Source organism: Chelon labrosus, assembly GCF_963514085.1.
Source record: "Chelon labrosus genome assembly, chromosome: 9".
NCBI lineage: Eukaryota > Metazoa > Chordata > Actinopteri > Mugiliformes > Mugilidae > Chelon > Chelon labrosus.
The window spans coordinates 23,233,987-23,259,414 of NC_140359.1; the positions used below are offsets into that span (position 1 = coordinate 23,233,987).

Sequence of the window (25,428 nt, forward strand, 5' to 3'; positions counted from 1 at the left end):
GGCCCCAGTCGGCCGATGGATTCGAACCCAGAACCTTCTTGCTGTGAGGCATCAGTGCTAACCACCACTGTGTCACCCCTTCCATAATCTTTATTAAAGGGGAACTACTGTTTTTTACGACCTGGACCTTATTTCTAGCATAAAATACGATCGTTTACTCACCCATATAACTTTTGTGTCATTTGCACTTGTATAGTGGGAGTGACTGGGGCACCGCAACGCAGCCTCTAAATAACGCATTATCTGCTGCGAAACTCGTTCATTTCGCCAATATTTTGTTGTGATACGCTAGTGCTATTCCTGGCACCCACTCACGACGGTCGGCTTGTTTACCTGTAATTTGCTACCGCTAGTTTTTTTGCAACATGGATGAATATTTTTCCGATTCTGAGGTTGTGGACGAACCCTAGCAGTAGCAAATTACAGGTAAACAAGCTGAGCGTCGTGGGTGCGCACGGCGCTCAGAGATGACATCATCCAGGTCAGAATAGCATTAGCGTATCATAACAAAATATTGGCAAAATGAACGAGTTTCACGGCAGATAGCGCGTTATTTAGAGGCTGCGTCTCGGTGCCCCATTCACTCCCACTATATGGATATACGCTGATCTAATTATCTCCTGAACGAGTGCAAATGACTCAAAAGTTATATGGGTGAGTAAACGATCGTATTTCATGCTACAAATAAGGTCCAGGTTGTAAAAAACGTTAATTCCCCTTTAACCTCATATCGCCCTCAGCATTCTTTATGAACCAAGAAGAGCTCGCGCACAATATGTGTAGGGCTCATGATGATGCAGCAGGCTAAAGACACCCCCACCAGTAAAAACTGAAGACAGCAGTTGGTATATATGGTACCACATTGTGTATTGTTTTCCACCTTGCGGTCGAGCTGTTTGTATCATCATCATGGCAAAATGGGGTCCTGGGGACACCTTGTGTACCAGGCACTTCCATAAAGGTGGTTCTGATTGCTTTGGCAGGTGTTTAGATGCCTATCCTTCTTTCTGCCCATCTGTCTGTTTCTCTCTCTCCGTGGAGTCCAAAGATGAATGCGAGTCGAAAACACATTGGCGTTGCCCCTGGCGTGATCCCTTTATAAGATGGTTTCTAGTTTTTAACGGCAAGAAACTGTGAAAACTGTGTTCGCCGATATTTATTTGAAAACGGGAGAAGATGAGATATGTTTTAAAAAATACTCAGACTGAAGGGTAAGCTGTTTTATTTGGAAACAGGAGCGGGTAGTGCTCTGTATAAATCATTTTCATCAGCGACCCAACATGTTTCAGAGCAGAGAAATCTGTAGAGCACTACAGAGAAATGTGTAAAGGTGCAGTTTGCCAGCGAAGCACGGCACACTAAATGTAGAAATCGAAATATAGCGTACTGAAGTTAAACAAGCAGATGAATAAAATCCCATAATGATTTAACATAAAGCAATTCTGGCCTCGACCGTCCATCTAATGAGCAGATAAAAAATATGTTTACTAGTACTTGCTTGGCTGAAGAACTGACAAAAGGCTGAAGATCACAGCATCTGTTAAAACTGCAACTAGTGGAGGAGTGGTTGCTACTGGCAACTGAATATTCAACGGAAACCACCTGCTGGTGGCAGAACAGTGAGCACTAAGACCTCCATTGTCTTTTCTTCCTCACTTCACAAATGATCTTATGTTCAAAAGTAGATCTGTCAGAAGAGAACTGTAAAACGTGATGACAGCGCAGTAGCTGTGCGCCGCGAGGGCAGTTCAGTTCAGTGCAGCGCCTGGAAAAGTCACCTGATGCTGAATAGAAGGAAACCACGCTTCAGACTAAAGAACAAAGGATCTCAATCCTGATCAATGCTGGTCTGACAATGCCTATATGCTATGTTTCTCACGTCCCTTCTGGGCAACCACCAGCAATAATTTTGCTGTATTTAAAGGAGATTTCATTCAGAACATCTAAAGAAACACGAAGAATAGTGAAACTACTGTTCTATTCAGTCGTTTTATCCAGAGTGGTGATCACGCTGCATGTGTTGTCCTGGAACATGCCACTGAATACCGTGTGTATGCAGGCTGTACACAAATCAAACATAACTGACACTGATGTAGGCTAGCTCTCTGGTTGTAGGTGTGTCAAATAGTGACAAAAAAATTGCATCCAAGATGTACACCCATCAGGCATAACATTATGACCACCTTCATAATATTGTGTAGGTCTCTCTCCCTTGTGCCTCCAAAACAGTTGTGACTCATCAGAAGATGGACATGGGCCTTCTGAGGGTGTCCTGTGTTGTCTGGTAACAGGATGTTGATCATCCCACAGACACAGATCAGTTTGGGATCTAGTGAATTTGGAGGCCAGGTCAACACCTTGTGCTGTTCTTCATGTTTTTTTTGAGTTGTTCCTAAACTGTTTTTGTGTGTGTGCCTGTGTCAGGCTGCATCCTGCTGGGGATGGCTGCTGCCATCAAAGAATGTCATTGTTATGGGGTGGGTAGGGTTGCCACCCGTCCCGTAAAGTACGGAATCGCCCCTTATTTGGCAATATAAATATTATATACGGTCATCTAAAAAAAACAAATCATACTAACAGATTAACAGTTAATAAATAAATAAGCAAACAAATAAATAGATTCTGTTAAAAAGTTAATTGGTACAGATTTCAGAGCCAGATTTAATTAACTGCACTGTATAAGAGAATGTGTTCATTGTTAATAAAGCATTTCAAACTTTAAGTATGACCAATTGCTTTCTTGATCATCCCTTTACTAAAAACACCAGCACAAAATAAAACATGCCACTGCTGCGGGCACCACAGGAGTCGGCCCGTGGTGGTCATGGCCCAGAGGAGCCGTGGTGGGCGTCCCTTATTTTCATTTCTGAAAGGTGGCAAACCTAAGGGTGGGGGTGTCTGGTCTGGCTTAGGTCGGTGCTGCATGTCTAAGTAACATCCACACGAATGCCAGGTCCAGAAATTTCCCAGCAGAACATTGAATTGTGACAAGATGGTCAATGTTATTTACCTCTCCTGTCATAGAATAAAACTAGCCGCTTGTGTACATTATTATTATAGCTCCTACTGGACTTACACAGGTAATGACCTTAGTATGATTTCAGTGATAGGCTGTTCTCAGTATTGTTTTATATTGTATACATCGTGTACTATTTGTATCTGTAAAATAAAATGACAAAAATTGTATTGATCATAAATCAGTTATTTAAACATTTTAGAAACTTTTATTAATTTTAATAGTAGGAGATTGTGTTGGTGACATTGTGGGGACCTGACCTGATGATTTCTAGGTAGCATACACCTGACTGATTTCATTTTACACTATTGTTTTGACTATGCCTAAATGCTGTATTGAAATCTAAAGGTAAGTGTTTCATCATATGTAAGCTACATGACATCACTCTTGCAAATGAGCTGCAATGTCTTATCACAGTCACGCACTTTGCTTGAAGATCACTGATTTAATAGCAGCAGCAGCAGCAGCAGCAGGAGAGCACATTGTTCTGCTGTCACACAAAGCGCCGCCTAATAAAGCAATGTTGCATCAGAATATCCGGGTCACGTCATCATCCCTCACCCGGCACCGTGTCCACTTAAAGTACAACACCTCAGACTTGACAGAAGTTATCTCAGAAAGTGGGGTAGCTGTTTACTTGTTATGGCTGAACAGACTGTCGTGGAGAAAATGAGCGAACTGCAAGTGGGCGAAGGCAAAAAGGTGATACTTCATGCTACTCTTCACTGGCTTACACTTAAAGTCATACTAGCCAGCTAGCCAGCTAGCTTAGCCTGTAGTTCAGTTCATGCTGTCATTTAGCAACCGGCAATGCGGTGCTAATGCGTGGAGCTAGCTCGATTTTATGGTTAACATTAAATTGTTTTGGACCTCATTTGTTATTATCAAGGTAATATATTTGTTGTTTCATTATTTTTTTTTAAAAAATGTGTTTATGCGGAGAGTGTTTGCTACGTTGCTATTAAGCTAACAGAGTCTGGTTATTTCGGTTTCGCTAACGTAGCTAACCCTTCGCCGAACTCCATTCAAAATTCAGCACATTTAATGTTTCTTTGCTTATGGTGGTTTTATTCTTGTCAGACCAACTATGACACGAATCGCTTATGTTCCCTTTTCCAATCGGCGCATACTGAGTGCATCAGGATATTTTTTCCATTAAAGCTACCTCTTAAATACTGGTTTCTGTTACTTCAGATTTCTAATTATAACCGCAATGGGCGTTACAAGTAAGAGGTGGCTGTTACAGGAGTTAGCCACCTGTAAGATATTTTTGTATCACCTGTATGCCCGGTTTACTTCAGCATATTTAGTGAAAGGGTTTGTCATGTCCTATAAGGTATAATTACCTGCAAGGAAGTCCCTTTTTAAACAACAGATTCTCATATAATGTTTATGTGTTTGCATGTATGTTGAGGTAAACATTGTTTAGGTTTGTTTCATATTTGCATTTAAACACTGTCCAACAACATCATCATCTTTTTGATAATGGTTTAATTAACCCGCATTTTTATGTTCATGATGACAGGGAGAAACTGAAAGTGGAAAAGATGGAGGAAAGAAGAAGGCTAAAAATGCCAGTGTTACCCCTGCAGGCAGGGCTGAGGTGAGTTACTAAGATAAGATTATCCTTTGTTTAACACACTTACATCATGGCATGTATTTGTTTAGTTCTCTAGCATTGTGTACTTGCATATCTTTATCACTTATATAGTCACGACATTTAAAAACCTGCACACATTTCCAGAAGGCAATGAATAAATATCACAATATTTCCAGCAGTAATACGGTAATATATATTTAACCAATACAAAAAATATGAGGTGTAGGTTTCAGTACAGCAAAGGCCAAATATCATGTTGGTGTGTTTACTGGTGTCCCTTTTTTGGCCTAATGTTTGTCATATAATTATACTGTAGAAGAAGAAAGTAGCTGAGGGGGTGGGCAAAATAATGTACATGTAGCCACCTGTAATGCCTTATAATGATCAGGTTGACGTGCAGTTAAGCCTGACCGTCATTAGTTAGATTATATAATTTAAAGGGGCACTAATGAGCTGTGCAGATTACAAATTATAATAATAATAATACATTTTATTTATGAGCGCCTTTCAAGACTCACAAGGACACTGTACAAAAAACAAAAAGACACAAAACAAGACAATAATCTTAGTCATCATTTTGTATTACCTCACCGTTTATGTGCAACTGCTTTCTCTCTGTCTAGCTGTCGCCGCCACCTCAGTACATCGATGAGCGTCTCAGTTTGTACGCAAAGTTGAAAGCGGAGCATGACGCCCTTATGGCGGAGAGGGCTGCAAAGAACAGCAAACCCATCAAGGTGACGCTGCCCGATGGAAAGGTGGTGGAGGCCGAGTCCTGGAAGACCACACCATACCAGGTGGCCTGTGGAATCAGGTCAGTTTAATGACAGGCTTGATGTAATTGTTATTCTAATTATACGCCTTTCTTTCCTGTAGTTCAAAAAGAAAGATGGAATCGCTGGCGCTGCGTCGGGAATTTAATTTCCAAAGATTGGCTGTCAAGTTAACTTGTGCAGCCTGTAATCATTTTTACACTTTCAAAAGACTTCACGACGCCCACAGTATGAAAACAGTAATTGAAAATGACACCCGCCAACCTTTAACAGTGAAGACAAAAAATTGCTCCGATGGGGAAAAAAAAAAAAACTCATTAGTCTTAAAGACGTCGAGGACACTTTGTCCTGGTATTATCTGAGAACGTTAACTGTGTCACCGTGATCCAATATGCAGTAGGTGCCAAGAGATATAATGTTGGGAAGCTTGAGTAAATGTCAGCAGCTCCATAACCATCATTATAAGGAAGATGCTGGTGTTGCCCCATGTAAGTTAAGAGCCCCTGCCCAGACCAGTATGTCATTTCTTAAGACTTATCAAGACCAAATAATAAATTGAAGAGTTTTTAATTGTAATTTCAAAAGCATAGGGGTAAGTTTACATAACCAACATCATTTTATGTCCTTTCAGTGTATATTTAAATAGCCAATAAATATAATCGATGTGTTTTTTGATCTGAGTGTCTGTGGTTTTGGATGTCGAGCATGTCATACACTAATCTGAGACTGTTGGTCTGTACGTCTGTGCATTGTCTTGATGTGTTGTCATAATTTGCCGTCCAGTCAAGGCCTTGCCGATAACACGGTGATCGCCAAAGTAAACAACGGTGTGTGGGACCTGGACAGACCTTTGGAGGACGACTGCAGCCTGCAGTTGCTCAAGTTTGACGACGAGGAAGCTCAAGCGGTAAGTCCACCTCAGGCCTGGTCTGATTTAGGATTTTATTTGCCCCCCCCTACATGTTGATTTGTGCAGGGGGAACATAGAATAGTGAATTATTTTCTGGTTAAACAGCGTGATTCTCTTTGAGCACCGCTACTCTACTAACTGATGTGTTTTATTCTGGGCATGCTTGTGAATATATATATATATATATACACATACATATATATATAAATCTCTTCAATATTGATATGTATTCTGGGCAGGCTAACCTTAGCATGCAGAGTGGTCAATTAGAACTTTACAATCAATAGTAAACCACAAACCCTTTGTTGTTTACCACATGTGTGAGCCGCAAAGACAATTAGAGAATAGGGGGCGATATAAAATGCTGCAGTTACTATGCAGTGTTATAAAAGCAGCAGCAGCAGCAGCAGCAACTAGTGTCTGTTTTCAGCTTCATTGCTTAATATTTTACCGAACACAGACGCATTTGGCACTTGACATACTTAGAGAGTAAGAGAATCCAGAGTATGACATTGTTATTCATGGCCACAGTCTCCCATGGACTGCTTTTCTTTTTTTGTATTGTTGGCATTCAGAGGAAAGGCTGCATATTATTTTAATGGTTTCAATATTTTCACAGGCTTTAGCAAAGTCTTCTGTGCCGTGAATGACTGGAAATTTGGTCATAGCATGTTAATATCATAGAGTCTGATTAAAGCTGTTTTGCTAATTGGACAATTTGTGTATTCTTTAGGTTTACTGGCACTCCAGTGCCCACATCCTGGGTGAAGCCATGGAGAAGGTGTACGGAGGATGCCTCTGCTACGGTCCCCCAATCGAGAATGGCTTCTACTACGACATGTTCCTAGATAACAACGAGTGAGTCGCTGAGGCTTTGGGTGCAGATTTGTGTGGGTAATTAATGGTGTTAGTCAGCATTCAGCTTTATTTTTGGTGTGTACTTCAGGGCTTAGCAGCTGTCTTTCATGTTTACTGTCGGAGACAGAGACACCAAGGCTGTCTAGCTGGATTTACTTGGGTGTGGATTTTAAATGACATATTTCTGTATCTGCCCACGGAACTGAAATCCTAACAGCAAATCTATTCAAATTACAGATCTAGATTGCTTCAGTGAAGTGTGTTGAGACACCCGCAGAAATGCTAACACATTTTCCTCATAAACAACTTTTTCACTTGACCTTTCCCTGCACCAGATGTATTTCACCCTGCTTTAGGCTGCAGAAGCGCTTGAGGAGGGCTGTCTAATTAATTCTACAACCTCCTTAATGAAGTCGTTTTATGCTAATGGCATTCTTGGAGATGCTTTTTTTTCTTTTTTTCTTTTTTACAAGGGTGTTTTGACATTGCCTCAGCCCTAAAGCCAAGGACTTTAAAGTATTTGTCCATCCTTAGCAGAGGTTATCAGTTGCAGGAAGTCAAAGTATTGCATTATTGGTGGACAAAAGGTCTGTTCGCATCCGTGATGCCCTTTGAAAACTGTGGCAGGCTAAGTTTAGCAGTGGAGATGGTGCACATATTAATGCAGACTTCAAAGTGATAAAGCTGTTGCAGGATGTGCTGTTCCCGTTGTGTTTATCTCTTGATGTTTTGGACAGGGGTGTATCGAGCAATGACTTCCCCTGTCTGGAGAGCTTGTGCAAGAAAATCATCAAGGAGAAGCAGCCATTTGAGAGGCTGGAGATAAAGAAGGAAACGCTGCTGGATATGTTCAAGGTATCTTAAAATATTAACAGACAAACATAAAAAAAAGAAAAGAATGCATACATACCCAAACATTTTTCTTTTCCTTTTCAGTACAACAAGTTTAAATGTCGCATTCTGAATGAGAAGGTCACCACTCCCACTACCACAGTTTACAGGTGAGTCCAGTTTTTAACTTTATATTATCATTCCAGTGGTGTACTTGTATTTTTCAAGATAACAAACCAGCAAGACGTTTGTCTCCGCATCCAAATACACCAGATACACCTGATTGCTGTGCATTATAGACTTTGTAATAGTTTTTGAACAACTGTCTGTAAATCAAACACATTAATGAACTGCATTTTTGGACTGGGAGACATGTTCCTTCCTTATCATTAATATGAGCTCTGCTGTTACCATTTAGTCGATCTTGCATACACGAACAGAAAATAATCCCCAATAAATACACTAGTTGTAGAATCGTCTTCCTTTGTTTAACAGCCCAGTCCCTACACCGAGCCTAACGCTGTAGCTGACATGCACCTCCCCAGAAATGTAACTACATGTCGCAGCGACACAGACTGCAAGAGCTGTGATTGGTCCGCTTGGTAGCAGCGTGTTTCCTCTTTAGTATTTCCGGCTGCTTCTCCATCTGTGCGATTTTTAGATCAATTGTTTTGGATTAATAAAGATGGAACACATCGAGGAAAGGTTAACTGAGGAGGTTCGGAGATACAAACATTCATATGACTCGTCTTCGGGAAAAGGTTCAATCGCCATTGTTGAAAGTGAAGCAGGAAGTAGAAACAAAAATTAACCCGACTGGCAAAAAAGACACAGCGCCGACTAGTGTTTGGATGGTGTTGTTACAGAGCGAGCCAGACTGACGAGCGCACAAGTATAAATGGCTCACACCAACATAGGATACATGCGTCGGTTATGGCGTCTGTGTTCTGCAGTACTTTAAATGAGCCTTTAGAAAGTAAAATAGTTGTAGTGTACATTGGGAGTACACCAGTATTAACATCAATTTTATTTATGGATCACTTTTAAAAACAGCAGTAGCGGGCCAGAGTGCTGCACAAAGCAGCGTACATTAAAGAAATATGCACACAGGCTTGCAACTGCTTAGGCTACATGTGTAGGTTACAGCGTATATGTCCTGCAGAGGTATAAACTGCACTTAAGAATTCATATACATACTGTTGTCATTTTGATATGGACTTATTTATCCTCTGATTTATTATTTTTGTGGTATTTGTAGGCAATAACAAAAATATATTCAGCTTAGTTATGAAGTAGTTCTACCCTAAACACAACTGATCATCATTCCCTGCATTATATTCTGTATTTCAGATGTGGCCCCTTAATTGACTTGTGTCGGGGGCCTCATGTGAGACACACTGGAAAAATCAAGGCGCTTAAGATCCACAAGGTTAGTTTTTTTTTTTTTTTTTTAATCACCTGTACATTATATAAAGCGAATATGTGCATGTATTTATTGTTAAACCAGGTAAGACTTTTCAGCTACTTAATTCTTCGCCCTGAATGTCCCGCAGTAAGAAAGTTTGTCCCCATTTCTCGAGCCGAGCTAACCTATGTTTTACTCTCGAGGGATTTAAAGGACCCAAAAGAATGATCAAAGCTAACAAAGTCTCCCTTGTGGTTGTGCTAGAATTCTTCTACATACTGGGAGGGAAAGGCGGACATGGAAACCCTCCAGAGGATCTATGGAATCTCCTTCCCTGACCCCAAAATGCTCAAAGAGTGGGAGAAGTTTCAGGAGGAAGCCAAGAACAGAGATCACCGCAAACTGGGCCGGGTAAGAACTGAAATGTGAAGAAGGTGTCGGTTGAAAATGGACCACTGCTGGTTTTATTCTTATAAAGGGATGTCACAAAGTAAATGCGAAGTATAGGTAGATTTGTTGAGACAAGAAATTCAGTGTTATCCTCCAACAAGAAAGTCTTTTTTTGTTTTGTAAAATGTAAGACAGACGCATTTTAAATCACAGAGTGTCGCCTCCTTAATGAATTGTTGAGACAGTTGTTCATTTTATTTACATAGCAGTCTGCATGAGTAAAAAAAGTGATAGCGTAGGCGTATAGCACCGTTCAATTAGATGCATTTCACACGCCAAGTAACAGTTTTGCATTTATTGTTGACAGGGTGTTGATGGTTTGTTGTGTGTGTGTGTGCGCGCTTAGGGTGTGTCGTGAGCAGGAGACTCGCCACACCGGCAGACAAACCTAAATTTAAACCAGTTTGACCTGAGTGGTAGCCCTTTAAATTTTCCATCGTACTAATGAATGACCTTCTTCTTTTTTTTTTCTTTTTTTTTATTTATATTCAGGAGCAGGACCTGTTCTTCTTCCATGAACTGAGTCCAGGGAGCTGCTTCTTCCTGCCGAAGGGAGCCTTCATCTACAACAGCTTGATTGAGTTCATCAGAGTAAGTCGGAGGTGTCAGACCCTCGATGGATAATTGCTTGGATCTCGCTCTAAGCTTTGAGAAGCAGGAAAAGGCAGAATTAATGAGGCAGGATATTTAAATTTGCAGGAAGACGCCTAAAGACAATGAAACTTAGACTTGGATCAACTTTATTGATCCACAATGGAAATTGCTTGGTCTCAGAAGCTTAGTTGCACATAAAAAACACTCTTAAGAACCACAAGTAATGGTCATATTTGTACCATTTAGTCTGCATGTCTGACTGTATTCACAAAAATAGTTTAAAATGCCTTCATCTCTTAGACGGGGCCCTCAAACCAAAGCGTGCAACACTTGTGCCTTTATTGTTTTTGTCCAGGTATAGAGAAAACATGCTCATTGTTCTGTTTACATTGGAACACAAACGTATTCATTAATCTCAAAAGACTGTATTATTATTGTTTCAGAATTGAAATAGGAAAAACCTGCAAAACAGATGTGATAAACTCTCTATCGCACCGGCTCTGTTATACAGAGCCACAAAATCAATGTGTTTTGTTTTTTTTGTTTTTGTTTTAAAAAAAAAAAAAAAAAAAAAGCATTTACTTCCGTGGTTTTCAGTCAGTGCAGTGATAATAGAAAACACATTTCACTTTAATGTGGCAAAATAGATTTCTGACTGAGCAGATTCTGTGAGTAATAAGGTTTCTTTTAAAAACGGCTCTGCCTGTGTAAACGACCAAACGCCTCAAACATCCAATTTGTCGCATATATGACTGTCATGATGTAATCCAATTTACATGATATAATGTTTTATTTTCACTCGGTTGCACTGCAAAACTGATGTAAATAAACCCCCAAATGCATTAAAGCGCTGTAGAAATGACATCCTTAGAGACTTTTTCATTGTCATTTTGACTGACAGGGTCATAAAAATCCCGTCATAATCTATTTTTACCCGTCACTTTAATTTTAAAAATGATAATAATGACATATTCAGTTGCATTTTAATAATAATAAAAAATAAATAAAGTTTGGGCTGCCGACCTGCCGACGCATCTTGTCCGTACTCGGACCAGGACTGCTAGCGTAAACGGCTCTTAGATGGCACCGTAGGGTTGAAGTGCTTCGGTGGTATGCAGACTTGTTTTTTGCACAATTTGCACAAAACCCTGCTTTTTATCCATCAGTCCCAGCAACGTTTCATCCGATTCCTCCATTTTGGTAGCCGTTAGCCGCATAGACATTGACATATATACATATTTATTGTATGTCTATGGTTAGCTGAGCTCTGACGTGTGCGTGCGTCAGTGTAATCGGTGTACCAGGAAATTGTGCACTGACTGTGATGTTTGGAATGCAAACTGCGATTAGAGACAAGAGACAATTAATATCGCCACCAACTGATCAGGGATGTGAATTGCAAAAATGACAGATGGTCTTCAGATTTTTCTGTATGGATGATAGAAATATTCGGTTAACGCGACCCCTGCCTTAGAGGTAGTTTTCAGCCTTTGCTTTCAGAGTTGTTGACCGTTTTCTGTGTGCACACTCTTATCAATGAGTCACTGTGTCTTGATAGAAACCACCTGAACCTGTTGTTTGCTTTTGTGATGTGTCCACAAAATTATTTATTTTTGAAAATCCGTTTCTGACAGAGTGAGTACAGGAAGAGGGGCTTCCAGGAGGTGGTGACACCCAACATCTACAACAGCAAACTGTGGCAGACGTCCGGACACTGGCAGCACTACAGTGACAACATGTTCTCCTTCGAGGCTGAGAAGGAAACCTTCGCCCTCAAACCCATGAACTGCCCCGGACACTGGTGAGTGTTCCTCGCCTTCAGAGATGCTTGAATGTTTGGTTTAACTGTCGGCAAACAACTAGAAAATAATCGATGTAAACTGGAAAGTCTCCCTGTGTATCAAAACCTGCTGTAGTGTTAAATGGGTATTTACAGTTGTATGTCTCTAATCAGAGAAACAATAGCCTGCTGGAGGCTTGGATGTTTGTTGTTCTTCAGTTCTAAATGTGTTCTTGCTTTTAAATGAATTTGGAGCATTGTCTCAACACAATACAATTCTCACACTTGAATAGGTTTATAAGAGTTTACACAGGGGTTTGATAACGGTTATTCAGTCTTTGTGAAATGGTTTCATATTTCACTGATATTGTTTTTTTTGTCAATCGGTTGAGTTCATCAGTAATGGACCGATGCTCTTGTCATGTTTGCTGTTGTCGAATGACCCAGTTCAATTTACTGCTGAATGCTGCATTGCAGTGCAAGGACCCAGGCTGCGGCTCTTTGTATTCTCTTCTTTTATCTCCTTTTTATTGTTCCAATCTGTCTGCTACCCACATAGGCTGTGCTTCTGTAGATCACACTGGAGCTGAAATTGAGTTTCCAGACACATTTCTGTGAAGACCCGTTCAGTCAAATATTGAATTCAGTCCTTAACAGCAGTGCTAAATCATCTTTTTTTTTTTTTTTCTTACACTCACTTTACACTTCTTTGTATGTTTGACAACAGCCTGATGTTTGATCACCGGCCTCGCTCATGGAGAGAGTTGCCCATCCGCATGGCCGACTTCGGTGTCCTGCACAGGAATGAGCTATCCGGAGCCCTGACTGGCCTCACCCGTGTCCGCCGCTTCCAGCAGGACGATGCACATATCTTCTGCACTATGGACCAGGTGAGGCCTGCACTAACGTTCATATTCATGTATCGATCAAGCATAACATTATGACCACTGACAGGAGACGGGAATGGCATTGCTCATCTTGTGACAATACAATGTCGTGCTGGGAAACTTTTGGACCTGGCATTCATGTGGATGTTACTTGGATACATTCCACCCACCTAGACCAGACCAGGCACCCCCACCCCATAGCAATGACACTCCTTGATGGCAGCAGCCATCCCCAGCAGGATGCAGCCTGACACAGACACAAAAACGGTTTAGGAGCAACTCAAAAAACATGAAAAACAGCAAAAGGTGTTGACCTGGCCTCCAAATTCACTAGATCCCAAACTGATCAAGTATCTTTGGGATGATCCACCGAGTCCCCTCCCCTCAACCCATAAGAGGGTCACCCCACTAACAATATTCTGTTTCCAGACACCACAGGACACCCTCAGAAGGCCCATGTCCATTCTCTGATGAGTCACAACTGTTTTAGAGGCACAAGGGAGTCCTACACAATATTGGGAAGGTGGTCATAATGTTATGCCTGATTGGTGTACAAGTCTAATGAAAAAAGTTGCCTCATGGGACCAGTAAAATTTACTCTACACGTCAAAGTCTGTTTATAATCTGGGGGTATGCCACTGCACATGTGTCAGGGGAAACCAAAAAAACATTTTTATTAGAAAAGGCTTCGTAGAATTGAGTGACATTGCTCAAGGCAGTGTCAGTGATGCTGAAAACAACAAGTTGTCATTTGGAGTTACACACTACAATCTCCCCTACTGGACTGCCAGCGGTTATGCTGCATTGTGTGTTATTTAGTTTGTGCAATGATTGGACAAGCGAGCAAGAATGTAGAATGAAATACCTCTGGTGCTGCCGTTCTGAAACGGCAATACATACATTACATCGAGTTAAGTCTGGAAAAAAGTACTGTGGACGATCGTTTATTCCTGTTTGGAACAAGCCCAAGTTTGAGGGCTCTCCGTACATGAGTTTCTTGCCGGGACAGTTTATTGAATAAATTTCAGGTAATGTTTTCGTTGGATGATCCGTCATATTCTCGGAGAATGCCACAGGCTGCTGCTGTAGCTTGATGTAGAAATGTACAAGTCCTTTGACTAAAGAACAGCACCGCCAGCGCTGACGCACACAAACAGGATTTTTGGAAGACAGAAGACATTTCTTAATTAGTGTGTTCAGATGTAACCTCTTGCAGGCAGGATCCCACTGATTTTGTTTTCCCTCTAGCGGTAATGACGGTGGATTGGATGGTTTGATTGCACTTTGTACAAAAATGATTGTGTGCCTCAGTGCCGTCTGCTTCAAACAAACTTGAAGCAGATTGTAGAGGTTATGTTCTATCCTCATAATCGTGTATTTTCTCCTCATAGTGATAAAATGTTTGTGCTAAAAGAAAAACTGACAAAGAGCTGTCCAGTTTTCTGTAAACTTTTGGGTCATATTTCGATCACCTTGTATAATTTAATTAGTTTTCTTAGTTCCTAGCACAAACAAACATGAAAGCAGCCACTACGCGAGAAATAAAACTTGCAGCCATGTCCAGATGGATGATAAAAAATTCCGTTTCATTTTATTATGACCCCAGATCGAGGAGGAGATCAAGGGCTGCCTGGACTTCCTGCGGACTGTGTACGACGTGTTTGGCTTCACTTTCAAACTCAACCTTTCCACACGACCAGAGAAGTTCCTGGGAGACCCGGATGTCTGGGACCAAGCAGAGAAGGTAATCTCAAGACCCTCTTGTTTCGCACATATAATAAAAAAATATATATATACGCAACACTCACACAAATGTCGCAGCAGAGAATTAAGATGCTGATGTGTGCTGTTATCAAGATGGATACTCCAAAGCCACTCCACAGACGGCGAAGGGAAGAGACCAGGGAACATTTATATTTTAATGAGGTTTTTTTTTTCTGTAGACCTGCCACAAGTTGTGAAAAAGAAGAAAACACTTGTTCTTCTCCAGAGAATCCATCCACACATCAGCACTGTCTGCTTTTGCTGTCAAATCGAGTTAGCTCTCTGAAGACCAGCTCCACATTTTACATCTGTGGCTCGGCTCTAATTTTTCTCGGCTCGCGTTTTAAAACAAGCATGAACAGTTAATGACGAGAGTGAGTTGGAGTGAGTGATAATGAGTCTTTTATTTGCTGGGTGCTTTTAGCCTTGGATGAACAACAAAAAGACAAATCTGAATCTGTAGAATGGGTGTTAAATGACGGCGTACATATGCTGCGTTGCATTATCAGTGGTACCAGTGCATGAAAGACAAAGATGGTGTTTATTTTTTAAATCTGGAAAACTACCATAGACCTTTACCGGCTGGCTTTGAGTGGATAATGTGTTAGTTGATAGATAAAGTGGGAGCTGGGTTTCATGGTGGGCGACACAGTGGTGTGGCGGTTAGCACTGATGCCTCACAGCAAGAAGGTTCTGGGTTTGAATCCATCGGTCGACTGGGGCCTTTCTGTGTGGCGTTTGCATCCGGCTTCCTCGCACCGTCCAAAGACATGCTCGTTAGGATAAATGGTGATTTGAAATTGGCCGTAGGTTGGGCTGTGTTAGCCCTGCGATAGACTGGAGACCTGTCCAGGGTGTACCCCACCTCTCAGGCTCCAGCTCCCCGTGACCCTCCAGACAAGCGGTTGCAGAAAATGATCCCACAAGATGTTTGTTTTGTTGTGTGTTATTTTACACTGTTGGAGACTTTCATCTTACAGAATTAGCTCTGGGATTTTTCGGTGCCTTGCTGTCCCCCACTTCATTGATTTTGATAATATTGATTGTCTTGTTGTTTTCTGGTGTTGAAGAGTTTGTCGTTTTAATCTGCTGCGGAGTTGGTGGCGGACTGTTAAGGAGTTTCTTAAAACAGAAAATCTTTCTCACCCGTTGGAGATTTTTGGTCTTGGGCTCCAACCAATCGCCGGGAACTGTGGTCACATTCATACTTGAATAAATGACAAATCAATATGGAGGAGAAGGGTAGAACACAGGGAACAAATGGAGGTAGTTATTCTTTATAATTAGCTCCATTTGTGGTTCTGTTTTTCAATTTATGGGTATTTTATAAGCCTTAAAGAGCTCCTTTTTCAATTTCTGTTCCAGTTTTATAGTCGTTGGTGTCATTGTTTTGTCCTCAGTGCCTTGGTTTGTGTTTCATTTTCAATGATATCTTTTGCCTTGTGGAAAAAGAGCATTTCTGATGGTGTAGTTTATTTTTAACATGTCGTTCGTTATCAGTGAATTAAGTGGTAACAGTAACAGAGGTTTGAAATTCTGTCGATCAGCGAAGTGTTTAATAGTTAAACAGAATTCAAAGATTATGGTACAGAGATAAAAATGTGCCATGTCTCAGTGACTGCACGTGTTAATTGATGGCATGCCTCGGTCTTTTTTTAATTAACAGTTAGTCACACTTCTCAGAAACGAGATAAAAGCCATTTAAATGAGTGAAAAGCTGTTTTGTTTGTAAGCTGTACCACTGCCTTACCTCTCAGAGCCTATCGGAGCCCTTTTATCTGAGGAAAACATTCTTTACATTCAATTTTATTAATGTTTGCACGCAAAAAGGTGGAAAATTGTATAACGCAAAAAGTGACTGGTAAACTTGGCATAGTGACTGGACCAGAACTTGCTTCATGTTTCCTTCACCACCTCATTAATTCCCACAAGCAACCATAAAATATTATTGAGGCTTTAACATTTCTCAGGTCGGTGATTGGTTCCAGATGAAGAAAATGTCAGGTCTAAACACGCAGCTCTGCTCAACAGTGTTCACCTGCATGTTGGTCAACCGTTGATACTCTAACTGTCGTTTATTTATTTTTTTGTTGTTAACAGCAACTGGAGAATAGCTTGAACGAGTTTGGAGAGAAATGGGTTCTCAACCCAGGTGACGGAGCGTTCTACGGACCCAAGGTGAGCGCTGCAGTGATGATATAGTTAAACGGTGAAAGAGCAGAAGAGCTGCAGCTAATCACGTGTCCTTTGTCTGCAGATCGACATTCAGATTAAGGATGCCATCGGTCGATACCATCAGTGTGCCACAATACAGCTTGATTTCCAGCTACCCATCCGCTTTAATCTCACCTTTGTCAGGTAACTAACAGCTTTTCTGTTTAAATTAAATATTAAATACTGAGTGTGTTGGGAAGGCTCCTGTGTATTACAGAATTCAACATATGGTCATAATTAACCTATGCAAAGAAATAATTTGGGGAAAAAAACACATTCAGTTTTATAATGATGTGTTTGTTTTATATTTTACATATTAAACATTATACCTATAACCACCAGGAGCATTTCACTGTGCATTAGTTCATAAATTACAAAAAGCAAGTGGTACTATTTAATAAAATGGCGCCGATGTCATAGCAGCTAGCAAACAGGTTGTGCTTTGACTTCTTGTTGTGGAACATTTCAGGGAGGATGTCGTAGCCAATACAGTAACTGATAAATAAACAAATTAATAAATAAATGTATATATACTTTTTAAAATAACAAGTTTATTTTTCTGATACAGCACCAACATGTAGGTAGGTCTTCAACGCCCCTAGTATTAAGAATACATGACTGCATAGTCATAATTTAGACAAATTTATACCAGACCATAGCAGTGTCTTAGATCAGGCTCACATTACTGACAAGCACATATAGGCTAAAAAACAAAAATGTAATCAGTTAACTTTTAAAATGTCTATCTAAAACCGTTCAGTTTCACCTTTGAGAAAGTTGTAAGTCTGTTATAATAAAACAGGTTTGTGGTACCATTTATCCACTCCTCTGTCCTCCCTCTGCTGCTGACATGAAGAAATACACTGCTCTGTGTGTACTGCTGGTAGAAAGCAGGTAGACTTGAACTTTAATCATCCACAAGGGACATTGCTTGGTCTTGACTCTTGAGAACTACAAGTAAAAAGAAAGATGAAATAAAATAGTGTAAGCATTTACATATGAACACATGCAAAAGAAATAGAGCTGGAAGTAAATATATATTATATACATTATATACAGGATTAATAAGGTGCAATAATGTGCATTAACATGAATAGCATGGAGTTATCTGTTGCAGAAAGGTGAGTTATTGTACAGCTGGATAGAGTAGGGGATGAATGACGTCCTGTAGCGTTCACTGTGGGAGCAGAGTCTGTTGGAGAATGAGTCCCGCTGCCCCTCTAGTGTCCAGAAAGGTAGTTCTGGTCTGTGGTTTGGTTCCTGAAAGATGTATAGCTAATTGGGCAAAAGGGTATTTTTTATAAAGCGGTTTAATCTGTAGCTTTGTTCTTAAGAATCAATCTGCTATTAGAATAACAAACACCAACACGTTTGTGTGAAAGACTGGCTGTGGATGTAGTGTCTCTCTCTTACTGGCAGATCTTGCTGCATCAAACATAAAACAGGCAATGAAGCACCCAGCAGTGGAGATCGAGGCAAAAACCTCCGCTCACGGCATAATTATTATCTGAAATTCCATTATCGGAACAATACGGATTACCTAATTTTCTTCCTTATCGGCTTCAAATAGATCAGACAGCGAGAATTTAGCGACGTGGAATGGTGGAGTTGAGTCTATGACAGATGGAAAAGATAAACACGTGGATTATACGCAAGAGAAAAGACCTCAATGATGGCAGCTCTTCTCCACTAGTGTCATCTAAGGGGACTCAGTCTTGTGATTGGGGTCATCCTATAGTCGGGCTCATGCGGTATGTGTCTGACGAGGCAAATTTAAATGGTTTCCCATATCATCAGAGTAATATAACTGTCTGTCACTGGTCTCATTTCATCACTGCCGTAGCCCATTATTCAGATTTGCGCGACTGAGCGCACACACGTGGGCGTATCCAAGGAAACAGCAGCTTACATTGACTCCCGGGAACTGTATTTCATTCACTAATCCACGGCTTGAAGCATATGTCAACAAAGATGGGTTTTAGTTAAACTGATAAATGGTCTATTACTGAGTTTTTGTAGCTAAAATTCACATCACTCATCATCTTTCAAATGATATTTCCTTTTTTTTTTTTTAGCCACGATGGTGACGACAAGAAGAGACCAGTGATCATCCACAGAGCCATCCTGGGATCGGTGGAACGGATGATCGCCATTCTGACCGAGAACTACGGAGGCAAATGGTTTGTGCTTGAACCGTTTCAAAACGTTGATTTATCGAGGAGGACAGTGGTTTTTGTTTGCAGTTGTTTCCAATAATGATTTTCCAGATTTATGTAATAGATCTCTAAACACTGTGGCTCCGTGGAGCTGTAAATATTTGCTCAGGTTTTTTTTCTAATCAGCTAAATGCAAATCCGTTCCATTGTGTTTCAGGCCCCTGTGGCTCTCTCCTCGTCAAGTGATGGTCGTGCCCGTGGGACCAACCTGCGAGGAGTATGCAGAAAGAGTAAGTGTTGACCTCAGATCCTTAAGTACATATTCACATTTCAGGGACGGTACAAAGTGTACCCTGAAGCTGTTAGGCTCATTAATTTAACACTAAGTAGTTTTTGAAGCTGTTTTACTCGTGCCGTCTGTTTCATCACTGATGTGCAGCGCCGCAGGCTTGAATCCTGTTCCGTTTATGAATCACTGCGAACTGTGGTCTAACTATTTTGTAGTACACTTTATGATAAATTCCAGTCAACTTTGTTGTCATGACTTTAAAGTACACATCCCAGCCACAACATTAAAACCACTGACAGGAGAGGTAAATAACATTAAACATCTTGTCACAATACAGTGTTCTGCTGGGAAACTTTTGGACCTGGCATTCATGTGGATGCTACTTAGACATGTACCACCCACCTAGACCAAACCAGGCACCCCCCACCCCATGGCAATGACACTCCTTGATGGCAGCAGCCATCCCCAGCAAGATGCAGCCTGACACAGACACAAAAACGATTTAGGAAAAACAGCAAAAGGTGTTGACTTGGCTTCCAAACTCACTAGATCCCAGACTGATCAAGTATCTGTGGGATGATCCACAGAGGCCCCATCCCCTCATCCTGTTGCCAGACACCACAGGACACCCTCAGAAGGCCTATGTCCATTCTCTGATGAGCCACAACTGTTTTGGAGGCACAAGGGAGACCAACACAATATTAGGAAGGTGGTCATAGTGTTATGCCTGATCAGTGTATGTATCTTGAGTCAGATTGCTCGACTAAACAGCCACTGCAGTCATATAAATTGTAATCAATCTCTCAGTTCAGCCATAATATTCTACTTTATTAGGATTTAACAGCCTCTTTCTCCCTCACTGCCATCTATGAAAGGTACAGACATTTGGGGCCTTGTGATTGCGCCTTAAAACCACCAGTGGGGGTAACTTAACTTAAATCTGAGCTCACAAACTACAGTTTGAGCCAGTAAAGTGGGTCAGAATGTATCAGGAGGCTGTTTGGCGCTCACTGACGGATTTTACAACTGACAGTTTGAGGGAAATAATATTATAACCCGGTTTTTGCTTCCAAACACATTTAGCTAACATGTAAACAGTGATTGTTCTTGTTTGTTGCCCGTTTAGAAAGAACTTTTGACAGCGTTCCAACCGACAGAACTGATATCCAGAGGTACCAAAACAAAACTTAAGCTGTAATACACTGCACTTTTAATGAGGGCCCAGTAGCCGTGTAAACACATGGGTTATTTTCTCTGCGTGGAATGAATGCATCCCTTTTGCACGTTTCAACTACATGGGGAAAATCCTGAGTTTCTGACGGTAGAAAAATCTGTTGTCTGAAAAGATGAACGAAGCCAGAATCGATGTAGCAGCGCTGATAGAAACGCAGGTCTGTCCTCTTCTATTGGACGAATTTTATTCAACACTGTCGACAAACCGTCAAAAAAATTATATTCTCATTGATGTTTTGAGGCATATAAAAAAAACATACTGTATACACCGATCAGGCATAACATTATGACCACCTTCCTAATATTGTGTAGGTCTCCCTTGTGCCTCCAAAACAGTTGGGACTCATCAGAGAATGGACATGGGCCTTCTGAGGGTGAATGTTGTTAGTGGGGGGTCTTTGAGGGGAGAGGCCTCTGTGAATCATCCCACAGATACTTGATCAATTTGGGATCTAGTGAATTTGGAGGCTCTTTTAAAGTTTTTGCAGATGAGAATATTTTTGCATTTGAAGGCACAGATGCAACTTTCATGTTGTGATACTCTTGCACAGGAGTTTATATAATTATTTTCTTCCTTCAAGAAATCAAGTGGCTTGTCGTCATGCTCTGGGATGTGCTGCTTAACTTGTTCAGTTTCAGACTGTCGGCATATTTTTAGGCAGCCAACACGCTGTGGTCTCTCTGTGTTTAGAGTTGATGAGGAGTTACCCTCTGCTGTAGGTTTAGCTAGGAAGCCTCTCACAAACCTCTCAAAGGTATGCTAGCAAGCCTCATTCAACGGCCGCCACTGCAATAGCTCCACACGTTATTGAATGATTTTATATAAACAGTCAAGTTGGATTATGTAATCAGAAATATTGTCCATGTAATAGGCAGTTTAGGCTTCTGCGTTAAGTTGACGCAGAGGCTACGACGGTAACGCAGACACCTACCTAGACCCTAACGCCATGACTGACTATGTGCACCTCCCCTCCCGCAAAGCGCAAGAGCTGTGATTGGTCCGTTTGGTAGTAGTGTGTTTCCGCTTTAGTATTTCCTGCTGCTTCTCCATCTCCGCAGTTTTCGAATTGATTGTTTTGGATCAGTAAAGAATCGGAAAGGTTAACTGTCAGTCGCCATTGTTGAAAGTGAAGCAGGAAGTAGAAACAAAAATGAACCCGACTTGCTAAAAAGACACAGCGCCGACTAACGTTTGGGTGGCGTTTTCACAGAGCGAGCCAGACTGACGAGCGCACAACTATAAATGACTCACACCGGCGTAGGCTACATGCGTAGGTTACTGCGTCTAGGTCCTGCAGTACTATAAAAGCACCTTAAATGTAGACGTTAAGTGTTTGGGACACGGACCCCATCTGTTAAAGACAGCAGGCCATGGCTTCTTAATCTACAACTGCTCTCACTGTAGTCATATAAACTGGTCTGACATGTGATAATTCATATTTGAAAAACAGAATTAGTAGAAGGCTGTTGATTAAACATGTTGGCCTGAACTTAACTGCTGTTTGTTTCTGTGGCAGATCAAACAAGATTTCCACAAGAGCGGCTTCATGGCTGACGTGGACGTCGACCCCGGATGCACTCTGAACAAAAAGATCAGAAATGCACAGCTGGCACAGTACAACTTCATCCTGGGTCAGTGTGACACTTCTCTTTCACTCCTGTCTGTTGTTCTCTCTTCTTATCTCTTTGTAGCCGTCCGTAAAAGTATTGATTTTTCTTATCGCTGCTCTTCTTCTTGGACACAGTGGTGGGAGAGAAGGAGAAGACGAGCAACACGGTGAACGTACGCACCCGTGACAACAAAGTCCACGGCGAGCGCAGCGTGGAGGAGTGCATCGAGCGTCTGAAGCAGCTGAAGACGTCCAGGAGTCGGAACGCCGAAGAGGAATTCTGAGCGTTCTCCCAACGGCTTCTCTCGACAGTACCTCACGTTTCTTAAAAGGGCCTCTCGGTTAAAATCTGTTTTTGATGGGGCGTAAAACTGCCTTTAAATCTTGACAAGTCTTTGCAGAAATCAGAGTTTTCTTTTTTTAATAGGGTCTTTCATCGCCTGTTTTGTATGACCGTTATCAGTAGACATTACTGTTGCTGTCCTCCATGGAATGAAGTAGTTGTCCACATGTCTTTTACTGCAGTCTGACTACATCCAATAATGTCTTCCAGAACACCTCCGTCTCAAAACCTTTCCACATGTATCGAACTGATCAAAACAGTTGAATTGGGATCTACAACAGTGTCTCAGTCACTCATTATTATTTCTTCAGGGAACTGTATGTGAGCTACTATTTTGATAATTAAATGATCTATTCTTGATTGAGCCGTGTGAAGATTTTGGTCTTTGACAGAATTTTTGAGATTTGTGTCTTTTAATTGCCCTCCTACAAACATCCATCCGTCCAGCTGTCATCTTCAAAAGCAGCCACAACATTAAAACCACTGACAGAAGAAGTGAATAACACTGACCATCTTGTGACAATTCAATGTTCTGCTGGAAAACCTTTGGACCTGGCGTTTGTGTGGATGTTACTTAGACATGTAGCACCCACCTAGACCAGACCAGACCAGACACCCCCACCCCATAGCAATGACACTCCTTCAGGATGCAGCCTGACAAACACACAAAAACGGTTTAGGAACAACTAAAAAAACATGAAAAACAGCACACTAGATCCCAAACTGATCAAGTATCTGTGGGATGATCCACAGAGGCCCCTTCCCTCAACTCACAGGACCCATAGGCCCCCCACTAACAACATCTTGTTGCCAGGACACCCTCAGAAGGCCCATGTCCATCCTCTTATGAGTCACAACTGTTTTGGAGGCACAAGGGAGACCTCCACAATATTCGGAAGCTGGTCATAATGTTATGCCCGATCGGTGTAAGTAGTTTTGTTGGAAGTTTCAAAGTTTTTGCATATTTAGGTCGATGCTGAAATGATTAGATGGTTCCGCTCTGAAAAACATCTGATGTTCCAATTTTCCACAAGGAAGAGGTGAAATTGGGGAGACGGGTGTGTGAAGGAGGTGGATCCTTATCAGGTTCCTGCTCCGATGCATCCCCACTCTCACCTCGGATGGAAACCAACGATGCTCCTCGTATTTCATGCTTGCCGAAGTCTGGGAATCAACTCCGAGTGTATCGCTGCACTAAAGGCGAAAGTTATAAACAGATTTATGCTCTAATGTTTTCAAAACCGTAATAGGAGGACATTTTTTTCTGATACAAAAATTAAGAGGAGGTGACACAAATATGCCCATGGCAGAGCTTTACCAGCCCATCTTCAGTCTGACACTATTATTCCAGCCACTAGTGGGTGCTATATATTTGTGCCTTGCTTACACAGCTGGAACAAACACATTATGAGCTTCATGTTCCAGCAATTTAACAGCTGGGAAAAGTGTCTCAGCTCAGACCACTGCCAAGAGAGGAAAAAAAAACAAAAAGAAAACACCACAAATTTGGTAAAATACTCGGAAATGCTTAGCTGCTGCACTTATTCGGTCACTCTTTTCTCACTCGGCGTCAGCACTTATGAAGTACTTAACACGTTGAACATTTGGAGGCAACCGCCCTTCTTCCTGCTCCGAGAGAAAATAAAAATGACCTATTTAAATCATGCAAACGTCTCATGAATATAAGTAGGAACGAAGCAAAAAAAAAGGCGCCGCTGAGGTTAGTCAAGAGTTGGTTGCACGGTTCCACAGAAGAGGCGGCAGGCGCCAAACTGAACGCGGGCCAGCGAAAACATTGATTCTGGCTGCTCAACAAGTTGCCAGTAATTAAAGTATGTGAGAAGCCATCAGTTATTTTGGCTAGTTCGAAGTTTTCAGCACCAAATAAAATATGTCCGCAGGTTCGGTTCCTTGTGTAAGGGCTGTATTTCATTCTCGCTCAGACTTGAGCTTCAGAGTTTGAAAGCGGGACGTAAAGTGGTTGAAAATAGGGTTTCGGCTTTGTTGCTTAAATCTGATGAAGCTAAAAAGTCATTGTTCAGTGCAAACACTGACTGGGGCCTTAAAACGTATTTCTGAATGCACTTAAAAAAAAGTCTCAGGGCCAGAAGACCTGATATCACCTCTGACCACAAGGGGGAACAGCTGAACCAGGATCCTCTGGGGCAGGGGGGTTGGGGAAAGGAGGGAGGCTAATATCAGTGGAGTGTGGGAGAGAAAAACATTTTGATAAGGGGTTAATGAAAAAGCCAGCAGAGTAGGAGAGTGTCAACAGGCGGAGCGAGACAGCCGGGAACCTCTGGGGACTCGGCCCGGGCCCGTCGGCTCTCGGGCCTCGGCGCGGATCCTCTGCTCCCCTCTTGTCCCCCCCCCCCCCCCCCTCCCCTCCTCTGCTGGATCTTTCCTGTACGCTTCACCGACGACCTGACCGCGAAGGGTCACGACGCTTCAGTGAACTGCGCAAACTTTCCTCTCTTGTGCTGCACGTGCATTTTTTTGGCGGGGGGGGGGGGATCAGTTCACACGTTAAAAACGTCCCACTGCAGCCCCTTAACATGGACGGTGCCGGACGAGAGAGAGCTCTATTTTCTAGACAGTAAATCCAGATTTTTATTAGATTTTTTTTTCCCAGTAGCAGCATTTTAATGCTTCGAGTTGCTGGTTTTCTTAAATACTTTACGACTACCTTGTTTCAAATTCCTCAAAAGAGTTATG

General features: G+C 41.7%; 1 protein-coding gene across 1 annotated transcript; it reads left to right on the forward strand.

The window, feature by feature from the left end:
- Nucleotides 1-3,293: 3,293 nt before the first annotated feature.
- On the forward strand, nucleotides 3,294-23,077 carry tars1 (threonyl-tRNA synthetase 1). The gene is made up of 19 exons (XM_084552077.1): nucleotides 3,294-3,718; nucleotides 4,542-4,619; nucleotides 5,240-5,430; nucleotides 6,173-6,296; nucleotides 7,033-7,157; nucleotides 7,895-8,012; nucleotides 8,094-8,158; nucleotides 9,339-9,417; nucleotides 9,658-9,804; nucleotides 10,336-10,434; nucleotides 12,072-12,238; nucleotides 12,945-13,107; nucleotides 14,711-14,848; nucleotides 16,969-17,046; nucleotides 17,126-17,226; nucleotides 19,158-19,262; nucleotides 19,456-19,528; nucleotides 22,278-22,392; nucleotides 22,506-23,077. The coding sequence occupies exons 1-19, from the start codon at nucleotides 3,659-3,661 to the stop codon at nucleotides 22,652-22,654; spliced, it is 2,175 nt and encodes a 724-aa protein (XP_084408203.1). The 5' UTR covers nucleotides 3,294-3,658; the 3' UTR covers nucleotides 22,655-23,077.
- Nucleotides 23,078-25,428: the final 2,351 nt, after the last annotated feature.

What these genes read in the sequence shown, in the direction of transcription:
- tars1 (XM_084552077.1), top strand. Translation starts at nt 3,659, where the DNA reads ATGGCTGAACAGACTGTCGTGGAGAAAATGAGCGAACTGCAAGTGGGC. An exon ending in AAGTGGGCGAAGGCAAAAAG is followed by an intron (nt 3,719 to 4,541) that starts GTGATACTTCAT and finishes TCATGATGACAG; the next exon opens with GGAGAAACTGAAAGTGGAAA. An exon ending in CAGGTGGCCTGTGGAATCAG is followed by an intron (nt 5,431 to 6,172) that starts GTCAGTTTAATG and finishes TTTGCCGTCCAG; the next exon opens with TCAAGGCCTTGCCGATAACA.